Raw genomic sequence first — 23201 nt, forward strand, 5'->3', positions numbered from 1 at the left:
AGAAAGGTTAAAAAAAATAATTAGTCATATAATGCTAATTTTTAAATAATTATTAAGAGAGAGAATAAATTATATATCACTTTATCGTTTGACAGACATATCTTTTAATATTTCCATCACGAACTTTCAATAACCATTTGGAAAAAATTGTGAAATTAATCGAAGCACATAGCGCGAAAAAATGCAAATGGTGTACATTATAAAATTAAATAAAATGGATATGACGATATTGGTCTCGATAAAATTGCATCGTGCTAGATTATGGCTCTTATTTTGCAGCGTTATTGCTGCAAAAGTAAATTTCAGTAATATCAGGAAAGAATGCGAATTCTACGAGAGAATATTCGAGGCGACGATGGCCCGATCGATTCCCGTCGTCCGAACAGAAAAGATAGATGGTAATATCGACTCTCGCATCACGAGAACAAAAGTGACGGCCTACGTTATGGAAAGGCGATAGAATGAAGCGTAAAGGGTTCGGTGAGATGGAGGTGAAAAACAAGAAGAACGTTTCGACGCGAAACAATGAGCTGGGGGCCGCATCGTCGAGAGGAAGTTTCTCTCCGAAGCAAATAGTAGGTGTTCGTCCCCTTTTATTCCTCCACCTCGCAGTTGCATCGCGGAAAAGATACTACTCTCGGAGCTTGAAGAAACTTCACGAGAAGGGCTGTATATTCACGTTGGGAGGGAAGACCGATGACGAAAAGCAGAGCGAACGAAAGCCCGGCTTGGGAGCGTAATCGCATTTAGTTGAATACAATATGGGAGGGAAAAGATCTTTTAGAAAATACTTTCCATGTTGCAAATATTCGGAGAGAAATATGATTTCCCTCGCTTAATTCGTAAAACGCGATTCAGATCTGCGGTCGTGTGCAGACGGTTTGAATTGAAGTATTCGTTAAAAGCATTTCGGACTTCGACAAATCTAGTTTAGCCCCGTGGTTTGAAATATATTTGCATTTTTGCGCGAAAGAATCAAATTTTACATGTATGTGAGTGACAAGCAGAGACTAAAATCATAATGTATACAACGGCGGGTCGAAAGCCTCCGGAGAAAAGCTCGGGGGTAATGGAATAAAACTAAAGGGATTGAAACCGTGAGATTCAATAAGGGAGCGCGAAGGGGTAAAAAAACGGCGAGATAGTGAGTCCGGTTGCAAGTTAAAGCTCGCGGCGCGTCGTTCTCTTTAATTCTCCCTCGTAATTCTCTCTTTCTCTCTCCCTCTCTTTTCTCCCTCTGTCTCTTTTCTTCCCCCGAGTTTTCTTTCGAGAATTTTACCTGCCCTCTTTGCTAGAGAGTGCACTCTCGTTGTCATGTTCACATTCGTAATAGCCTTCTTTGTCTAAAGAACGAGAATTCGGGCTACGCCCGAGATATATGCTTCGAGCAAAGTGATATGTTGTCTGGACGAAAAATTCTCCGATAAAAGATAAAAAGATGCCCCTTGATCCCAAGGTTAAACGAGATTGAATTCTTAAGCGCGAAGAGAAGGTGAGATAGTTTCGCATCCCGTTTGTGCAAAATTGGAATCATCTGTTGGAAGATCTGTCCTATATTGGACTTCGTCGTGCAACAAAATAATTTTTTTTCTTTTTTTAATATAAAACACTACAACTGAAAAATATTAATTAAACACAGTTCACATGAAGTCGTACGTAATAAAATATATAAAAGTATATGTTAAAAAAAAAATTAAAATTAAATATGCAGGTAAAATAGATTTAGAACATACAGAGTTTAATGGAAAGAAGATAAGACGATAATAAATTAATTCCGTGAATAGATCTCATTTAAGTAATAGGATATTCTGACATCTCTAAAAATTCCTAGATGAGTCAAGTGACAATCGCGATAATATATTCTAAAAGCGACTCGGCGTTTTGAATTCCACGCGTTCGCTCGAGATTTCGAATTCGAGACCGGCGTGAAGTTCATCGGCTGAATCGAGTTCGCGAACCCGCCCGTGAAAATACTTTCACCGGCTCCTCGGGGACACGGAGAAAGGGAGAGTTAAAGCGTCTCGGCGGAATCGGAAAATATAAAGCTGGGCGAGTGACGGCCGAGGGAACATGCATAAAACGAGAGAAGCCGCTACTGAAGTTAAGCCGAGGGAGCGTGAGCGAGAAATTAAAATCCACACGCGAGGAATATGAACGAAAAGCCGCGAGGAAGCTTCGTTCAGAGGCACCGAAAACGTATATCGCGTATATGCAACCGTATGCGTCTGTTATGCGCGCAAATGCGTAAAAGTCTTATTACGCTCGGCTGAAACGGCGTGAAAAAAATATGGGAATATGCAAACGAAAAAAAAAAAGAGTTAATATACCTCGTTCGTGTCATGTGTGGTAAATCAGTAGTTTAATTATCGTAATGTAGGCAGCACATTTGCAGAATACGAGGATTCAGCGGCGTAAATCTTTTATCCTGAAAAACCTGGAATTACCATCTTTTAATAATGGAAAGAAATGAATACGTCGTCACGACTGTTTTTACTTTAATTTAACGGATTGGCGATAAAATAAACTTTACTAATTTTTTTTCTCCGCGCTTCTCTACCGTCATAACTAATTACGGTTCTCATTGTACGTGGTCGTCGTTAAATTTCTCATGGGTTACAAACCGTACGAATCGAGATGATCTTCCTCGGTAAAAGTTTTCTCGTTCGTGAGCGAGTCCGGACGCGCGAGTATGCGAATGTATATTCGCTCGATCCTCGCAGGGTAAACACGCTTTTTCCATGTCTGCCGTTTCTTCGCTCCCTTCGGGCAAAGACAAATATCCGCGCGGTGGACCCTTTCGTCGCCCTTCCGTAACGCGACAAAACAAATTTCTCAGTTTTGACGTTTCCGTGGGAATCGCGCGAGCCCGACGGAAATTTTGGGGGAATGGTCGCCGGGTTTAACAATAAATCCTGATGATTTATATTACGTTCAAGAGCGTGTCGCACCGGCGTTTAAAAATATTTACGGTTGTTACGATCGATAAGACGTGATGTATAGACGAAAATGTTAATTATACCATAACGCATTGAAATTATAAATAGACGAGAAAACACGATCTCAAATAATTTATTCTAAATAAATAGATAATTCATTAATTTTTTAAAGATCTATCTATAATTTCTTTCCTTTTTCCAACCGACGATATAAATCTAGGTATAAATATAGAAATATATGTCCATCTATGTAAAGATTAAAACCTTTTTATTAAATTCGTTCTCTCTTTATTTGTCTTTCTCTTTTTACTTTTGTTATATCTCTCAACGTAGAGAAATCTAAATATAGATCTCGCTACTTTCTCGTCTTTTGCACTTCTTTTCGCGACGCGGAAGAGCAAATATCATCATTGGCCGGTTGTCTTAGCCAACCTCATATACGACTGAGCGAACAAGCAAGCTTTCTGTAATAACTCTTCGTCGTCGTCGAAACCATCGACGGTGCCGTATCGAGCGTTCTCGAGATGCAATAATGCTGACACATTCGCTAGGCTCTTTATCCTTCAAGCCATTGAGTTGTGCAAAGAAGTGAATCGGTACGACGAGTCGTTTCGTAAAGTGATCCGGTACTTTTCGACACGGAAAATCGTCAGAAATATAGTCTATTGTTAATTGAGAATTTCCGTGGAAACAAGAAATTTTAGCGGGAAAATTTTACGCGAAAATTCAATCGCAGCAAGATAAAAGATTAGTAATTAAGATAAGCGAGTAGGAGTAATGAACTGGCAATAAAACTCTGGTAACGAAAGAAATAAATAGAACATAAAAAATTAAGTGTGAGAGAATAATTAAGTGGACGGGTAAGAAATCTGAGAAAAAAAGTATTAAGTTCCCCCCGGCTGCTTTCCGGTTCAATCCCTCCAAATTCAATTATGTAACGGTAAACCTGTTCGGCGCGTTGTACATAGTTTATTCTACTGAAACGCGCTTAGCTGGCAATCTTGCGAGCGAGTTCGGAACTTGCCATCCTCAGGGAGATCGCGACAGGTTGAAGAACGGTTTCGAGTTCGCTTCGCCGAGCCCGGGTGTATCCGTAAAATGACTCACCTATCATGGGCCGCCTCCTCGAGACAAGTGATGACAAGCTCGAAGTCGTTGAGCTTCTTCTTGCCGAGCACGCTCTTCAGATGTCCGGCCAATCGCTGCGCCTCGTCCGCGGGGAATTCCTGCCCCAGCAGAGACGTGATCCTGACAAGTTTCACGCTCTCGTTACCGGCGAGCGCGTCGAAAAAGTCGTCCAGATATCTCGGATCGGATCCACGTTCGACCTGGAACACCACCTCGAGCGCCTCGAGCGTGCATGCGGGACTCTCGAGAATCCTGGCCCATCCCTCGAGCTCTAGAGGAGACGTGTGCACCAACGGGGCCGGCGGTCGTTCGTTAGGCGCGGGCCCGAATCCGGGACCCGCGCCGACCAAACGGCAGACCGCGGAGATGTTGCCGTCGGACGCGCCGGCCGCCTTCAACAATGAGAACACAGCTCTAGGTGGCACTTCCAGGGGACACAATTGATTGAGAATCAGGTGAGTCTTGGGGCCTAGCAGACCGGCCAGATGACCAATAATGCCCGATGGTAGGCCCTCCAATTCGCGGCGTAGAATGTTAGCGTATTGTGCCACTGAGGTGAGATAGTATGCCGCCAGGAATTCCGCCACCGCCATGTGGATGGGCGTATAAAGGTCCGGCTTGCGTCTTTGACCGAAGGTCAATCCCCTCGTAAGGAAGCCGAGTCGAGTGACCTCGATCCCGCCACCCCGCGCCCTCAGCTCGGCCTCCGTGTAACAGCATCTGCCCTCCCGTAGGGCAGCCAGGGACACCTTGCCGAAGTCCTCGAGACGCTTCCTACAATGGCCCGGGATTTCCTCGTTATAGGGAATCGGTGGGTCTAAGCTCCTCTTCACGATGCACTTCACCGCCGCTTGTACGAGGGCGCTTGTCTCGGTCGGCAAGCTTCCGAAGTCCTGATAAGGAAAATCGTGGATCATTGTGTTCCGTAACGTTCACTAAAGCTCTCTATTTTTATATTGCTTGGATAAAAAAGGTTGTTTGAATATTTCGTAAAGATATATAGAGAAAAAAATGTTTAGTCGCAGCAAAAATAGTCGCATTTCACTATCGTAATTAATTAGATATTGTAAGACCAGTGTTGTTGAACTTAAAAGCTTATTAAATAAATTTGCTTATAGAAATAAAAATTTGCTGTTAACTTTGCTTTATTGTTAAAGAAAATACTTCTGTCACAAGCGAATCTTAAAATAAAATCAGTAAAAGTTGTCCGGTGTGATACTTCGGTAATTATAATTCTAATAATAAATAATAATCTAACAAATTTACTTTCACAATTATAATATTACGCGATCTGCTATTACTCTTTTTAAATAAAAATGTTTTAGCTAAAACTTTTTGAATTACAACCAACAAACGTGACATTTGTGACGATCCTACCTGATATAAGCAGCAGAGCATGATCCAACCGAGCGGATGCTGGCCGAGTTGTCTGACGGACTGCGGTTGGACGTTGAGCGCCTCAAGGAACTCGCAAGCCTTCTCGGCGATGTCGTTGTGAATGAAGTAGGCCACGCAGAGACGCTCGACGTGCGGCCACTCGAGGCCGGCCAGATGGATTCTGCGCTGGACCAGGGGCGCGAGGGCGATCGAGTTGCTGGGCGAGCACGTGACCAGGATTCTGGCGTCCGGGAACAGCCGTCCTTCCAGGAGGTCGGCCGCGTCGCCGAGCGACGTCCGGCCGCCCACGCATTCGTCGTAACCGTCCAGGACGAAGAGCACGCGGTCCTCCATCAGGTGCAAGGTGCGCCACACCTGGGCGACCGCGTCGCCCAACGCGGCAGTTCTTGGGAACAATTCTCGAGCCAGGTAATTCAGGACGGGACTGCCGCGAAGCTCGCGCAGCGGCACGATGAACGCCAGAGCGGGACCGTCGCTCTGAGTCGCCCACTGGTGCAGTAGCCGCAGACAGAGAGTAGTCCGGCCGCTTCCGGGACCGCCCTCGACGGCGACGCGCCGCGGCGCTTCGGACACGGTACCGTCGCTCAACTGAAAATCAAAATTCGTTTCGCGTGAACGAGTTGTAATATTTAAACCAGGAAGAATAGAATTATACTATAAAAACATTTTCCCAATAAAATTTCTACGAAAAAGAAATAATGATGCTCTCATCGAGATTATTATCATCAAAAACATTTGTTATCCAAAGTTACCAGCAAAAATAAATTGGAACATTTCACGCAGCAGAAGAAAACGGATACGCCATGTTAGTATCTCGCTTTAATTTAAATTTCACGTAACAAAACGCACAACAGCAAAAATGTATTATTATGCAGCGTTCCTGTAACAGCGAAACAAAAAAAAAATGCCCGGAATTAACATGTAAACTAAAGGAAAACTCGTCGTCCACGTAACCGTCTAGCCGACGGAAGGCGAGAGAGTAAAAAGGGGCGAATGCGATGAGTTACAATTTATTTTCTCGTGTAGCGAGAAATCTTTCGGTCAACGTGGGAATCGGCGGCACGGGAATAAGGGAAAAAAGTCCAGTCACTTCGTGACCAGTTTCTCGGACTTCTCGGTTTCCTGATCTCGGTCTCCGGTCAGCCAATTAGAACCTAAAACCTTTTCCCTCAAACCATTAATCCTCTTCGATGAATCAGCCGTCGTTTCGGGGCGCACTTCGGAACACTTCGAACATTTTATTGCCTGTTACACGTGAGGCTGGCGTTCGACTATACCCTACAATCTTGTATCCGACAATATTATGGCGAAATGTTTTTCCACGAGAATCGATATCTTTCTCGAACGTTATACTCTGTGTTTACGAAGTTGCGAACTTTTCAAGCTCTCGACGAATTTCGACGTTCTATATTAGTCTCGAGACTAAAGTTCTTTCCAAAACAAGATCACATTCAACTGGAGACCACTCATTGACACAAGAAATAAGTTGGCATTGCGTTCCGTTTACGTGTTTATCGGCGAAAGAAACAATGAAAAGTTGTATTTTTATATCGAAGAGTAAGCTACATATAAGTTTATATTTGTTTTCCCATTTTGCTTTTCGATCGTGATAAAATAATATTTAAATATATAATGTTTACCAATACATATTTGATGATACATGATGATGTGTTATTTATTTTCCTTACGTTTTCATTAATTTAATATGGAGTTTGCCGTATAGGCAAACCGGGACATATGCTGATTTATCCTGCTATAAGTACAATACAGAATATTCATACACAGTAATCGTCCCCGGTTATAAAAATCTAGACAAAAGTTCTCTCTATCATACTAGTACAGTTTATACAAAATTACGGGGTTATTTAAAATGTCGAAAGCTACAAACATCGCGAAAACCGTGCCAACGAGCTCCGGTGCTTCCTAAACGTTTCATTGTTACATCGGTACATATTTTCACATTATTATATTTGCGCATACTCATTTCTCTGTAACCTTATTATGAAAAGCTCCCGGTGGCCCCACGATGCTCGTGAAATATCAACGCTTCCCTGACACGTTTCGCAAACAACGAATATCGCGCGGAGTAACGCTATCTGTCCACTTGTCACCAATCTGGGGCAATCCCTGACAGTATGCGGCGGTATATTCGCGTTACGTTCGAGCGGGAAGCAAAAGTATCGCGCGGCAGTTACAGTATTATGCAAACGATTAGCGAACGCGGCCGATTAAACCCCGGGTTTGTATCGCGCCGCGCGGCGCCGAGGGCAACGCCGTTAACCGGGAAAGCGGGAGGGGGGGGGGTGGAAGGGCGGTTATTAGGACGCCGCGGCCGTGCCGTCGACGTTGGTGATGGTGAACGATCGGCGATCGATGTCGGCGAGCGGCATCTCTCGATTCCCCGTAATCGATAACCGTAATCCGTATAGTGTACGCGGGGAACACGCGGCGTTTGCCGGTCATTCGCACTGTTAGCAATAATCGATCCGGTCGCGCGCACGGCGTACACAATCTGGTCTGTCTGACCGGCGGATAACAGCGTGGCCCATTATACACCGTGCGATTGCAGCATCCGGTTAGTGGGATACTGCGAATAAAAAAAAAAAAAAGAAAAAAAAAAGCGCGCGATACAAGCTCACGAGTCCGCTCATCGTGGATGATGTGTCTCCCGAGCGATTTTCAACCGACGTAATATGTATATTTGATGTAACTTTTATTACAAAGCGCCTCTGCATCTATGTATCGCGCACCTGCATCTGTACGCCGAACGTATACGTGAACGTGTGCGCGCGTGCAGGATATCCAAACATTACACCCGGCTCACCCATTCCGATCCCTTAATTAATTTGAATACTTTTACTCGACGAAGATTTGATCGACGTTTAATTAATTTAAACAATGTAATTTAATTTAGTTCCCTTGCCTTCTTCAATTTTAAATATCATTAACGTTTCGTAAAATATAAAAGACCCGAGATACGTACAGAGGAATTGCGATGTTGTATAATAAATTAACATATTATCGAGCCTTTAATACTTCTTGTTAAGAAACACAAATTGGACCTCCGTTCAAACTGACGTTCGATTGAAATTAATTGATTCGTGCGCTAACCGGTGGGTATTAGCGAAACGTCGATAGCATGACGCACGTTTTTGACGAGATAATGCAGCAACGCGGAGGCGGAGGATCGTAAGCTCGTTACCGGATAATCCGCCGTAGAATAATTCCTGCGTCACGCGGGATCTACCTATCAATCCTTTCGGTAGGGCCACATTTGTTCCGGCCGCTTCCAGCCGCAACCAATCTAGAATGCCGAGAACGGCGAGGAACTGGAGGAGGAGGAGGATGAGGAGAGGCGAGAAGAATATCCCGCGAGAACGATGGACGCGCGGAGCGCGTCGAAAACGGTCGCACGTCGCAAGGATACAGAGCGATAAATCCTTCGTTTCCGGGGAGATTAGAAAGTCTACGCGCCCGTAAATATCCTTCGATAAATCGCGGCGGGAAGGCGCGTTGAAAGCACAGACGACATTCGTTATTTTATTACGTGAGGGGAGGGGAGGAAAGGGGTAAAAGTGGATTATTCAAATACGATTTGACGAAATAGTCAATTTCCCGAAGCAGTAATGGAAAAGCAATTTTTGATGGGCACGATAGAAACCGTATATTCCTCGAATTTTCATATAAACTCGACCGCTTTCGTTTCCTCGACAGCAATTTTTTTTAAAAGAAGGGGAAACGAAATTAAATTGCACTGCAATACGTGTACATAGTTCCCGTAGTATCTAATTAATCGATAAACATTGATAAAAAAAGTTTGCATAAAATATTGGTTTGATATATTAGAGTTTGAACAGTATTAACGACATGTTTATTTGAATCAGGTAATCTTTTCCCTCAGTGTATATTTAATATTAGGTAAATGCAAAAGTATTGGCCTCTTCTGAAGAGATGTTGCTCTTGTTACTGTGTTAAATGTGTCAGCGCTGACAGACACTACAGAAAATTATATATTGTTGGAAAGGTAATGTCAAGAACTATAAGAAAAAAGTTAGCGCTTTTAAAAGTTAATTACATTAAAATGCCAATTACTACTTTGTATTAGCAAAAAAAAAATATTAATATGGAGATACAATGTACGAATTGTGAAAAATAACAGAAATAGTTGTAAAAAAGTATCGAAACTTTTTCAAACGCACCGCTAATGTTTTTTTTTTTACAGTACCTGCTATTCTTGTTTCTGTCCCAAACTCGTTATTATAATAGCACACAAATATTTTTTTTAAACTTGTTTTTGCTGACACAAAACAGCACTATAAATAATTCAAATAGCATCCAGTTCTCTTTTCACCGAAAACTTTTGACGTCACTTCTCCAAAACGTAATTCGCACACTGTAATAAGAGCCGTAATAAGCAACGTTAAAAAGAGCCAAGACTTTTACATTGACCCAATATACGTAATACCGTATGTTAAATTATTGCGTAATTATTATATGTTCGTTAATTATCACGACACGCAATGATAAATATTTATATTAATGCGACATACGTCAGTACCAATTATCGTTCTCTGCAGGCGATCCAATTAGAGTCGGATACGAGAAATTTCGACTATGCACGTTGAAAATACGAAGCGGCGCTTTCACAAATCTCGGCTCGAAAAGGATCGAAACGCCGCGCGTCTGATATTCATAGCGCGAGAGATATCGCGCTTCATCCCGCCGCGGAAAATTTAAGGAGACAGTGATACAGGAAGCGGAAGGCGATTCACGGGGAGGCGATACGTCTCTTCGCGAGCATATCGTGGAAAGAAACGCGATGAGAAGGATCCGCCGCGCGGGATCGTGCCAGCCAGAGCGCAGCGGCCGCATTTTAGAGATATATACGTTTCCCATATATATATGTTGGAAATGGCAGGCAGCCGATTGAACGTGGATCGATTCTATCCGCGTGGAAGGATCGCGTTCTCTTTCTCTCCCGTCGCCGATCTATCATCGATCCGGGCGCATCGCGCGAACCGACGGGCTGCATAAACGCGGCGGCGATCTTCGCTGCATTTCTCCGCGGAAAAATCTCTGAAATAATAAAATGCGAACCTGGTGTGGCTTCTCTAGCCCGCAACATCGATGCCACCGATGTAATATTCTTTGTACTTTTTTTTTTTAACCATGCAAAATTTATGAGAAACGATATTCCTACGTGCATTTCTCTTCGTCATTCTCATATCGCGTGACCTCATTAGTAATCTCGATTATTCATTTCCTACGCCCTCTTAATTTATCGAAATATCGATTGGCTTTTTTTCTATTTAAAAAAATGTTTCGTATCTGTACCTTATAAAAAAAAATTGTATTTTTTTACATCTACATTGTAATGTAGTTCCATAAAGGAGTAAATTTTCGAGCGTAACATCAACCAACAAATAGCGGCCACGTTATTCCTTCATTGCATACAAATTTGTATAATGGATAATAAGAGTAATCGCACACCGTCGAATGTGCTATCGCTTAATTTTTTTTACAATTTTAGAACCGGAGATGGCGATTGCGTTTTTGTCAGGTAACAGGAAAAAATAAAGTTGACGCTGCGTCAATTTTTCCATATTTTTGTTGAAAACATCGACACTCGATTCAAGGGTCTTAATCGTTCGTTTTTTCAAGTATCGACCTCGATATTTTGATTTCGGCAACCTGGTAAACGGCAACAGGATTTTTCCATGTCCAGTTCTCAGAGAATCGCGTGTTGGTTTTGCTCGCAATATACACTGATTCTTCATCGGTTTTATCGACGAATACTTTGACAAATTTGCAAACATATTTTCCAGAACGGATAAACCACGTTCTATTTATACAGCGGAGAGAAAAAAAGTATTTTGTCCAAAGTAAAAATTATTGGATACTGAGGTAATCTTGATAAAAAAAACATGTATGACGTATTAACAAATCAGTTATTTTAATAATAATTTAATCCCTGTATATCTCACCACGTACTTTACGGCATGTATTTCAACGAAAAAAATCAACCATAATCACGTAAAAAAATATAGTTGTTAATGTTATTTTTTAAAAAATTAAAAAAAAGAATCATAAAAAAATTACAGATGCGCCACTGCTCGTGAGCATTAATTAAAAAATATTAAATACATAACATTATGAAGCTTATATTTTAAAAAAAAGTTGGACTTCGTTTAAAAAAATAAATACGTTCTTACGGTATACTCTGAATTATATTCTATTAAAAAAATAAAAAAAGTAAAAAAAAGAAGTTACTGTATCGTATTTACTAGTCATATTTTCGAAAACAAATTTTCTTTGAAAAATATTTTATGTACCAAAGTCAACAATTCATATTAAAAGCTGTGGCGGCAATATTTGCAAAATAAAAATGTAAAAAGTCCTCCATCCATTTTTGAATAAATAAAATATTATCTAAAAAGGTAGCTTCTCTCCCCCTTCTGCCCTCTCTCTTCTCTATGAGAGATTCTTGCCTCTCCTCGCATTAACGTGCGCAGTCTTTCTTCACGTCGGCTTTTTAATTGGAGCGCACGTGACAAACGCGAATGCATTTGGCGGTTCTAAGGGCAGTTCCTAAAAGGCTGTGTCCTCGTCTTTTTTTTTCACGGTGGAAGCACATTGGTTTTATGACACGAATTCATTCTCGTGCTGCCGGTTCTTCCTGCAAGCTCGGTTTGCATCTTCCTTCTTTCCTACCCTATATATCCTACGTATGTCCCGACGGTTACGAGGCTCATTTTTCGACGCGAGCGTTTCCAGGCGACGTAGCGCATTGTCTGCATTTTGTGACTCTTTACGTTACGTAGTCGCAATATATATCGGAAATAATGAACGAGGGACACAGGTTTCTCAGGGAGAAAAAGAATGCAATATCAATATCGATAATGATTTCGCATTTTCCGAGGCGAATATTGAGGGAGATTTTTGAACGATTTTCGATATCGCTATCGGTCAGATACGCTTCGAAATATCACATGTATCTTTTCACTTGTGTCAAGTAATAAATTACATGATAAAAATAAAATAATTAAACATAAAATATTACATATAAATAAATCATGATGCACTGTATATCTCAAAAATTATTTCATTCGCGATTGACGTATCCGCGATGCGAAATACGAACGATCGTGCATCACGACGTGCAACAAAGGAACGTACGGGTTTCATTCTCACGTTGCGGTAGGAATTAACGTTTGACTTTTTCATCCGAGATGAAAGAGCGCGGCCAACGGCTCTCGGAGAAACGTTAACGAATATCGGCTTATCGTTCCGCGACAGAACAATGCTTCGTTCCTCGATACAGAGGGACGCCTGGCGTCTCGGCGCTGGCCGCGAAAATTCCCTCTGTCCGAGAAACCGAGAGCTGGCGCAACACAGATATTATCGCCGGAACGTGAACGATCGCTCGAAAGACGGGAGAACCGCGCAGAGCCCGAAACCGCGCTATTCAATTCCGTCGCCACTATTCGTGATCGATGCGCCACGTACGTGCACGTGTACGTCGCGAGCCTGGATACGTTCAATAATTTATTTGAATTGGATATTACGCTTACGATATAATTTTTACGAGATCAGGTTCACGTCGCGATCGCGGCGACTCAATCAGTACACACGAGCTCATTCTCGCGAGAGAATTTATTTCAGAGATTTCACATCTGCATCAAGATTTCAAGAAAATTCAAGATTTCGATTTTAATAATAATTTCACGGACACTAATACGTATATTAAAAAAATTATTTTAATGTGCCGTTAAATAAATCAAGGAATTGCTAGTTATTGTTCGTTAAGATTTTAAAGGTCACTTAAATTTATTAAATTTTCAATACCGACATCATTTTTAATCGCGATTGCTTTCCTGACTTCTTTCCTCACTTAACGAAAGACACGTAGAACAGATCACAGATTACGTAAATCGCTTTTAGTTCCAGTTCGACATCCTTTCATTCGCAAAAAGCGATTTGATGCAATTTAATCAAAACAACTTTGGCAGCCAAGCCAACTGCGACCATAAATCGCGAGCGTGCTGATTCGAGTGTCATTGCGTTTCACTTGCGGGAGACTGCATCGAGAGATCGAGAGTGTAAGAAGTCGAGCGGCCTCGTATTGCTCAGAACTCGAGACAGCGAGCCGTGAGGGGAAGGAAGTTCGGAACTTTTTCATTCCTCTTCCCCCCACCCTCCTCTCTCTCTCTCTCTCTCTCTTTTTCGCTCTAGGACTTTAGAGGACACCAACTTGGCTTTCACATTTCTGAGGGAAGTTGGTCGGCGGCGACGACGACGACGGCGGAAGGGGGATGAAACGAGCTTTCGACAGTCGTCGGAGGAAACTCCCCCGCGGCTTCTTTGGACACCCGGGACTCGACTTGCTGCTCGTCCGCGCAATTACGGAGTCGATATCATGCAAATTCGCGGCTGCCGACGAAAGATCTCGGTCGCGCCTTCTGATAAAGCACGACGCCCGCGAAAACTCGCACGCGCCCTCTCCTCCCTCTCGCGCAAGCGGACCGAAAATGTGTTTGACGTTTTCAGTACAAATTCGCGGTTATCGATTGCCCTCCTTACGATGTAATACCGTATTTCCCGACGCTTCCGCTATAGTTTATGTATTTCATGGATATCTGTCTTTTCGCGGAGAAATAAATTTAAATTTTGATTCAGAAATTGATTTTGCGCCTCTTAATCTTACCTTACATTTTACAGAAGTATAACAAAATCACGTCGTCAAGAATCCTTGTTGCAATATGTATCGCGGGCAAGGAATTGATAATTTAAATATCTCGTCCACTTTCATTTATCTTACCCTCTATTCTCATAAAACATTATCTCCACAAGTCTCGTCGAGTTTCAACATCTGCGCTTCGAACCATCGACATAACACAATTATGGAATTTTAATTGCACTCACCCTGACAGGGGCGAAGATCTGGTCGGGCTTGATGTTCTCGAGACGGTGCTCCTGCTCGCTCTTGTGCACCAGCTGCAGATGCGGCTGAAAATGCGCTGGACAGAGGCTGCCGAGCGGCAGCGGGGACGCCCATGGCGGTAGATGGGGCGGATCGCGGGTGCCTAACTCCCTGTAGAAGGTCTTCAGGAATCTGCAACGATAAGGTTCAGAGGGGGTTATTCAATCTGTGGGTCGTATAGAACGGAAATTCTTCGAGCGAAGTCGTAGAGCGACGCTTCACCGGATTCCACGAGGGGCGCCAGGCTAGGAGGGGTTGATGAAATAGTTTCGGTGCTCCAGGCAAGATAGATGAGAACTGATAAGTCGCGAGATTCAAAATATCACATTGTTCAGAGTGTAATATAAATGGGACACATGGTAATAATAACGAGAAATGTTTCAATAGCCCTCGGGATCGGAATTTTAACTCGGGCAATTTTTACTCCCGTCGAAAAAGTTGATTCTGATGCATATAAATTTCATTCTACTCTTCTTACACAGTTAAAATATACAGTTAACGAAACTAATTAACTAGACATATAAGATGTAGAAGTTTATTTTATGACAATTTAGAATCAATGGCAGGATTTGAAATTTTGACACAATGTTGCATTCGAAAACGGGAGTGTTCTTATGGGGTTTGATTTTGGATATACCAAGTGTTTCAAAAATGATGGCCATAATTTAAATGTAAAAAATAGTTTTTCATTAATATTATTGAAATTTTGACACATTGAAACGGGAAGAGACGGGGAGAGACCGGGAGAGACGGGGAGAGACGGGTAGAGATAGGGAGAGACGGGGAGAGACCGGGAGAGACGGGGAGAGACGGGGAGAGACGGGAAAGACCGGGAGAGGCAAAGAATGTTTCTATTGTGTTTAAATTAATAAGAAAAATAAAAATGGCTTTTATTTTATTGAAAAAAAGAAATTTATTTAAAACAGTCTTTTGAATGGATTTCTAAATCCATGGCAGCTTTTAGAAAAAAAAGTTAGAAGTACGTGAATAAATGAATATTAGATTTATTAAAGATAGATAAATGCTTATTCAAAAATAAAATAAAAAGAGCAACAGTAAAGCAAGGCTCTTGAAAGTTAATCAACGAAAGCAAAGAAAATTTGAAAAAAACGTAGCATAAAAATAGAGAGCCACAGCAACGCGTGGCAGGGCATAGCTAGTATTTAATAAATTCGTAGAATATATACATGTAAAATAAACCTCTCTATCTTACATCCGGACAATTAGTTTCGACTATGTACAATAATAAATACTGTTAAAAATTTAATTTATTTTATTTTATTTCAATGTATTCTCATATTCTCAGTCTTCAATGTATTCTCGGTTTCATTAATGCAATATTGAAAAATTTCGACATGCGAACAATCTTTCTTTTTTAGGAGATAAAAAACAACAAAAGCATAAAAAACCAAACCAAATTTGATACTGACACGAAAAATAAAGCAAATCAAGAGACGATAAAGGTGAGTCAGGTGAAGATTTAATGTCGCTGGAAAGCAAGGAGCAGTGTCAATTCAGCATGAATGATCCCTCCATTTGTCGAGTAATCGGTAAATTTCCCAGGACGACAAAATGGCGGTACATGCAAGATGCTGGACTGTGCATTCGTGTACACTTCTCGCCATATAGATTGATGAATCTTGCAGGAAAGCCCGCGGGGCTATGAAAGTAATCAAGAAAAGGACGTCCCGATAGAAGGCGAGGAAGAAAAGCTCGCGAAACTTTTACGATTTCCGGATGATCGGTCATAAAAGCCTGTTCTGATTTTATGGAAGTCATTAGACTGGATATCCGTCTCGCGTCACATGTTGCTTTCTTGTGTCGTTCGCTCGTTTCGATGAACATTCCTGATTATCGCGAATTTAATTCGCCCGCACGAATGCTTTCACATTTATGATCCCGCATACCCGTGTCCACTGTTCCGTGTCCGCTGTTTCCATCAACGTCGATTAAATTAAACCAAAGTTTAACTAATGTTAAATTTAAATTGCAATATCGGTTACACTATGCTAAAAGAAAATTGAATTAACCGCCATTACTATTTAATTAGTACTGTTAGACTGTGTTGAACTAATTAAAATTACAATTGCAGAACTATTTCCACTAAAGCATTAAATTATGTTTACGTAAGAAAACTTAAAACAGAAGTAGAATAATCTGTAACTATTTTTAAGTGTATGGTTCACATGTATTCTTAATTTTAATCCTTTGTACGATAAATAATTATAAGGATTCATTAATATTTATAATTTCCAGGGAACGTTATAGTTAATGTTGCAAACTACAAATACCCTATGTATTGTTTAAATTAAATATCTACCAACTGTAATGCAACAATGCAAAAGAGAAAAGCAAGCCGAAATTAAATTCTGAATTGGATTTGAGATTAATTAAAATGTACAGCACTTCGACGTAAAGTTTCTCGTTGTACCGCTACCGGTATCTGTTTGTACTGGATAAAATCACCTCCAAGAGCATCATCTCATCCCGAAACAATGCGAACGTAAGCGTTTAGCGCGCAAAAACACGTCTAATGGAATTAGACTTCCCTCCCTCTCCCTTTCGCTCGCTCTCAGACCCGGGAACGACGATTTCGCCCCGGAGAAATAAGGATTCCGTCTCGCAGCAGTGAGAGAGCTGCGTAACATCGAACGAGTGACTCACCTCAATAGTCTTCCCAGGGGATCCCTCTCTGGGGATGTGGGCCCGCCGAGGCCACTTCCGGCGCCGAGTCTACGCGAGGACGCGCGCGCGCTCGATATGTATGCGGCCGGCGCGGGCGGCGGGCTGCAAGGCGGACAACAAACGGGACTGCTACCCCCCGGGGTCGAGAGGGTGTAACTCCTTTCCAGCTCCTGCAACAGAGGGAACGACGATTATGTAACAGCGAAACCTCGAGCTCTCGAGACATGATATAGTTACATTCGAGAATTGAGTGGCACCACAGATGTCTAACTTATAATTTCCTTATTCCTTTTTAAAGATTTAAAAAAATTTTGTTGTGCAGCAATGTATAATCTATCATTGTTTAAAAATTCAGAAAACACAAATGTTTCAGAAATCCGAGATTTAGCGATTTTACTTTAAATTCGATATTTTGGAAAATACAGTACGATATATTCTATCATTTTACGTTTTTCGTTGAACATAAACTTTTAAATTTCAGATTCGTATCAAACTTATATTTTTTTTCATTCATATTAAAAAAATTTCATGTATTAAAAAAATACATGCATAATACTTAAAAACTCTTAGCGTGTAAAATATCGATTTATTGTTAATATCTTGCAAATGCACATTTACATATAAACTAAAATATTGCGAGCAAACACGAAGAACGAATAAATGGTGAGTTCTGCTTTTTTTAAAGATCTTCGCACGTTGAAGACGCACGAGTTTAAGACGAAAAATCGAATTTACAATTTCAAGAAGAGCCGTTCGCGGGAACGAAGCGCCTGGGCTACGATGAACGTTTGATCCTCGCCGTTTTCGGCAGTCTAGTTAAACCTTAAGGATTAAGTTTCAGGAAATTTTCAAGCGATTTTGCGAGGTTAAGCTTTATCGCGCTCGCACTTTCACGCTGTTAACGGAACTCAAGGATTAAACTTCGGAATTGAACTCGACTCTGGAGATTTACGAGAGGGTGTCTTGCTCCCCGACGATGCCTCTCTTTTGAATTTAATTAACGCACCAAAGTTAATTTCATTTTTCAGTGTTGTTGCTGAAAAAATGGTATGTCTTCAAGAATTTACGAAGTGCTCATTCGATAAAGGTTAAAAAAAATAGTAAGAAGTTTAGATTATTGGATACTAAAGAATCAAATTTAAACAAATTCCTTGATTTAAATAACATTTTACTTTAATTTTCATATTTATTAAAATTTATTATTTTAACACAATATATGTAATTAAAAAAACATCCTCGTCTAATCATATCATTTCTGTGGTTAAATTGTTTAGTTTTAAAATAAACAGCGTCCGTGTTGACATATATACTTAGTAAACATTATAATGACGCGACTTGTAGAAGTAATTAAAAGTAACTCAAATTACAATTAAAATTATAACGAGAATTACTTCTACATGATAATTATTAAAAGTTAATTCACTTTTCGTGTTAGAATTTATTTTAACATCATTGAAATCTGTTGTCCTGCTTGGAACATTCTCCTAATTATGTATCTTTTATTAATTTTCCTTTGTGTAAGCTTGCGCAACACATTACATGCGAGAGACCTCTTTTATCAACGAGGGCACGCATCATTAAATTGGAATTTTCATAAAATCCAGGGAATAGATTATAGTTTCGATCGCAGAAGTTTATTACAAGTTGCAAACGGAAACAACTTTCGTTATTAACGTGCAACATTTAACTTTCTGACGGCGGATGACCGAACGAAATTAAAGCCTCTTCTTTCCCTGTCGAGCTTTTCCGACAATTTCTCGGAATTTGCAATAGGAGATGTCGCTGCTTGAATTGGAATCGGAAAACTTTTCAAATCGATTAGCCCTCACGGTCGATCGAACGCGATTTAAACTATCGATTGCTTGCAACTAATCATTGCTGGTTGGCAGATATTTCTTTAATTGCTCGCCTACATACACCAGTGCAGGTGCGTTCCCACGCTTCGTTAAAATGGAAAAAGAGCTTAGGTACGACTAAAATCCCGGCTAATCCGGAAAGCAGTACGTTTGTTTGCATCGGTGATTCCATTTAAATCCCTTTCTTCTCGCAAAACTGTACTCGTATATCTCTATTCACGCAAAAGCAATCTTTTCAGTAAACGTACTATGTTACGAATAATTAATTAATGTTGTTTATCCTGCGTTCTTTTCTGCATGTATACGTTTAGAATGCAAAAGAAAAATCTCGAAATTTCACAGACTTTTGAAAAGCCTCTTACTCATTATCATTAAAAATTTTCAGAAAAAAGAGAATTTTATTTTATTTTGGAAAATAATTTTTTACAAACGCATTAACTTTTAGCCATAAGACAGAATTTTAAAAGTAGGAAAGAATATTTCTCTCTTTCGAAATAATTTAATATATTTAAAAAATACTATCTCTTTTAAAAATATTATTAAATTATAAATACTTTGTTATTCTCTCAATAAAAGCATTTTTTATGAAGATCTTTCAATATTCCTAGCAAAAGAGATTATACGAGATAAAAATATACGCGCAGTTACAACGAATCGGATTTTATTCGACCTTGCTGACCGTCAGCGCAAATGATTATGACACGTTTATAATGCGTATAGAGATGCATTTTATTCGACCTAAGAAGTGGAAAACGAGAGGGACAGGACTTGGCGGTGAAGCCTTGGTATTATAGCCGCATTATTCTCGGATATTAATTCCGCTCGAAGGCGAGGCTGTCTGTAACGACCTTCACCGAGCCGCGATGTTAATTGACGAAATGAAACAATGAATAAAGTAGAGATCTTCCTTTCTTCCATTTTCTCGCGTTCCTCCCTTCTTCTCACTCGGGATTCCCATTAAGTTCTTGAAAACGATAGAACTTTTGCAATCCGATTACGAAGATAATAGTACATCTTTATTAAGGTTCCTTACTACCTTTCCTTTATGTATTCCATTCTATCTACTTTATATCTGCTATGTACGTAAGACCTATTTTATTGGACGTAGATTTATTTGTCGTAGATTCTCTAAATCTCCTGAAATCTACGCTCGTTGAAAATTTCAAATTACCTTTATTCCTTTTAGGGTTATTTATATCGTATAAAGTATGAATTTGTATATTGGTCAAGTTCTCTTTTAATTTTCAATTTAACACCTATTAGTAGAGCATTTATCTGTCCAAATTCATGGCCAAGGGCTATTTTGTTTCTTTCATCTCATTCTCAGTTGACAAACTAAATATCTCGATTAAATGGAAGGAGAGAAGCCTTTCACTTGCGGTGAAAAAAAGCTTAAGTAATTCTGCATTTTTATATATATCTATTTTACACACTTTTTGAGAATTTTAATAGGATATCTAGTGTGTACAGTTCGAGGAAACATTTCATATTTGTCAAAAATGTATTGTACGTAAAAACACGTAATTTACAGTATAATTGCGCGATCAATTTAATAATTCATATTATACTATTGTCATTAGCATTAAATCGTGCATCATCGGAATTTCCAGGCATCGCCAACTTTGCTGAAATCCGAAGATGAGTCTGCTGCCTAGAACACAAGAGGCTGTGCGCGCGTCTAAAACGGAGCGCACAATGGCCGTCGAATACCGCGAAACTATAATGCCGGAACAGAACTGCAGGTGCTCCAACGATCGAGTTGAGAGGTAGAAAAGGACAAAGCAAGAGAGAGAGAGAGAGAGAGAGAGAGAGAGAGAGAGAGAGAGAGAATATTCGAAAGAGTACAAGCGCCAGCATTAATCCAATATAATTGCATCCATAGGAGATAGAGAGAAAGAGAAAGAGAGAGAGAGAGAGAGAGAGAGAGAAAGAAAAAGAGAGAAAGACGACAAAGAAGGACCACCCGCGTTTTCGATGCAGATGCACGCGTCTTCTCGCGGGCGGACAAAGAGCCACCATCCTTTCGCATCTCGTCGCGAAACACCCCCATAGAGAAGAAAATTACGCATCTTCGTTCTCGTTAGCGCGTAAGATTACAGGTAACCGTCGAAATTATGAGACAGAAGGGGCATCCCTCGCGCTGCACATGCGATGCACACCTGTGCACACCTGGATGTACCAGTAGCGCACCTTGGAATTTACTTTGCAATTATCCACCGGTTACATTAGCCCGTTGCGCCAACCGGAGGTAACGAGCACGGGTAAATTTTACGGGTGCGTCTAATAAAGTCATTACTATCTAATTAGGCGCATGGGTCCATTATGGGAGCGATTTAAAGCAAGTGCATGCATCTCAATATAAATATCTAATAATTCTTTACATCTTTCAGCCGCTGTATAAAACGGGTCGAGTTTAATTCGAGGTAATTTTAACAACACGCATAGCATTTTTTCCTCTTTTCGGACGGTATTAGCATGTTAATTGCTCTAAGTTTATTAGCATGTAAATATCGTCTAGAAAGGCAACAATTAATTTAAAGAAATATCTCGTCACGCATAGTGGAAGATTGGTGGAGAAAATTACTGGTTACTCTGAGTGTTTCTGATGCGCAAATTAATTTACTTATCGTATTCATTTGTTCGCATTTAGATGCATTTCAGTCCTGTAAAGTTCTATTTACAGTAAGTGAGTATCACAGCTGTATACATCGCGACCTCGCTGATTCATTTAATTAATTAATCGATTTCTCCGCATTCATCGATTCCAATCATTGGCAATATAGCGCGATCAAATTTCGCCGCGTACTAAGTACGCCATGCTTCAGCATCCCAATATGTACATAGCATTTCGAATGAGAGGATATTCGCAAAAGCAATAACGCTCGCTAATAGATAACGTTGGCACGAGGTATGTGATATCGAAACCGAGCAATTAGTAAAACGTGCTCGGCATACCTCGCATAAGCAGACGCGTAATGCGTTTCGAAGATGTACCGCATCGCAATCAACGCGATAATTCAAATGGCTTATCAACCTTTCCCTAAAAGAAATTCATTTACTTTGTATGAAAACTGACTCAGAATTCTCGTCTTTCTGGAAATTTAACGATAAATTTAATTTATCTCATTTTCTAAATTATAAAATTTCAAATTTGTCCAAATAACTTGTAATCTAAGGCTAAAATATATTCAAAGGTTAGTTTTCCTCTGCACATTTGTTAACGAGCAATAATATTTCACAAATAAACTGCGTTTCACTAATACATTAAATTGTGATATTAATTGTAAATTCAATATAGAATTCTGACAAAGTAGGAACTTTGGCAGAAACTCACGATCGCATACGTGTGGAAAAAATTCGTCACATAATTAAAAATCCATTTGTTATAGATTTAAATTAGTGTCAAACCAAACAATATCATATATTACGGTAAAACCTCGTCACCTAATTCTATTTGTTTCAACTACTCATTACTTAATCATGTAATTTAATCCATGATTTAAATTTTCAACATAATTCTCATTGGGTTGGTTGGATTTAAAAGATTTGGAGTAATATCTACATAGTATTGCTGTAGACTGATAACCAATGCGTAATATGATATCCTACAGTTACTTTTGTTTGATGTGAATATTAAAACAGAATACAGTATTTTATACAGTGGAAATAGAATCTGTAATAAAGATGGAAAAGCAATACATAATGTTGTTTTCGCTAAACTGCAGTCAAATATATATTTGAAATAAATGTATAAAATATTATTTAGAATTAATATAATTGCATTCGAAATTATTTGCTACTAAATCACACAAAAATTATATTAATAAAAAAGGATCTATTTTGTACTATAATAAAAAATTTAGTTTTGCAAATACAAAGATATTGTAGTTATTTTATATATGTTAGCTATTATTTCATCTAAAAATTAACCATATATTGTTTCGTTTTTCATGCTTTGAGCGGAACATTTTTTAGAAATATAAATTTCACTGTATTATAATATATTGGTCATTAATTTCAATAAATTGTAATAAAAATAGCGAGATTCAACGTATTATATATAAAATTAGCGATATTTTCACATAAAAAGAACGATTTTATATATTGCTGAAATACAGATCTGAAAATAATTGAAAATTGAATCATTAAAAAAATTATACTAAACATTTAGTTAGCTGATCGCTGAAACGTCAAATTTTTTTTGCAATATTATTATAC

At 39.8% G+C, this 23201-nt stretch overlaps 1 protein-coding gene across 11 annotated transcripts in view; it reads right to left on the minus strand.

Moving 5' to 3' along the window:
* LOC105837413 overlaps positions 1–23201 on the minus strand; it is a 228301-nt gene that overhangs the window by 49572 nt on the left and 155528 nt on the right. For all 11 annotated transcript variants that reach the window (XM_036289802.1, XM_036289801.1, XM_036289800.1 and 8 more), the window contains 4 exons: positions 17107–17297; positions 14385–14574; positions 5442–6050; positions 4044–4957 (listed from right to left, as the gene is read on the minus strand). In XM_036289802.1, coding sequence (XP_036145695.1) covers positions 4044–4957; positions 5442–6050; positions 14385–14574; positions 17107–17297 — 1904 coding nt within the window. The remainder of the gene's footprint in view (positions 1–4043; positions 4958–5441; positions 6051–14384; positions 14575–17106; positions 17298–23201) is intronic.

Source organism: Monomorium pharaonis, chromosome 7, assembly GCF_013373865.1.
Source record: "Monomorium pharaonis isolate MP-MQ-018 chromosome 7, ASM1337386v2, whole genome shotgun sequence".
In the NCBI taxonomy this organism is placed as follows: domain Eukaryota; kingdom Metazoa; phylum Arthropoda; class Insecta; order Hymenoptera; family Formicidae; genus Monomorium; species Monomorium pharaonis.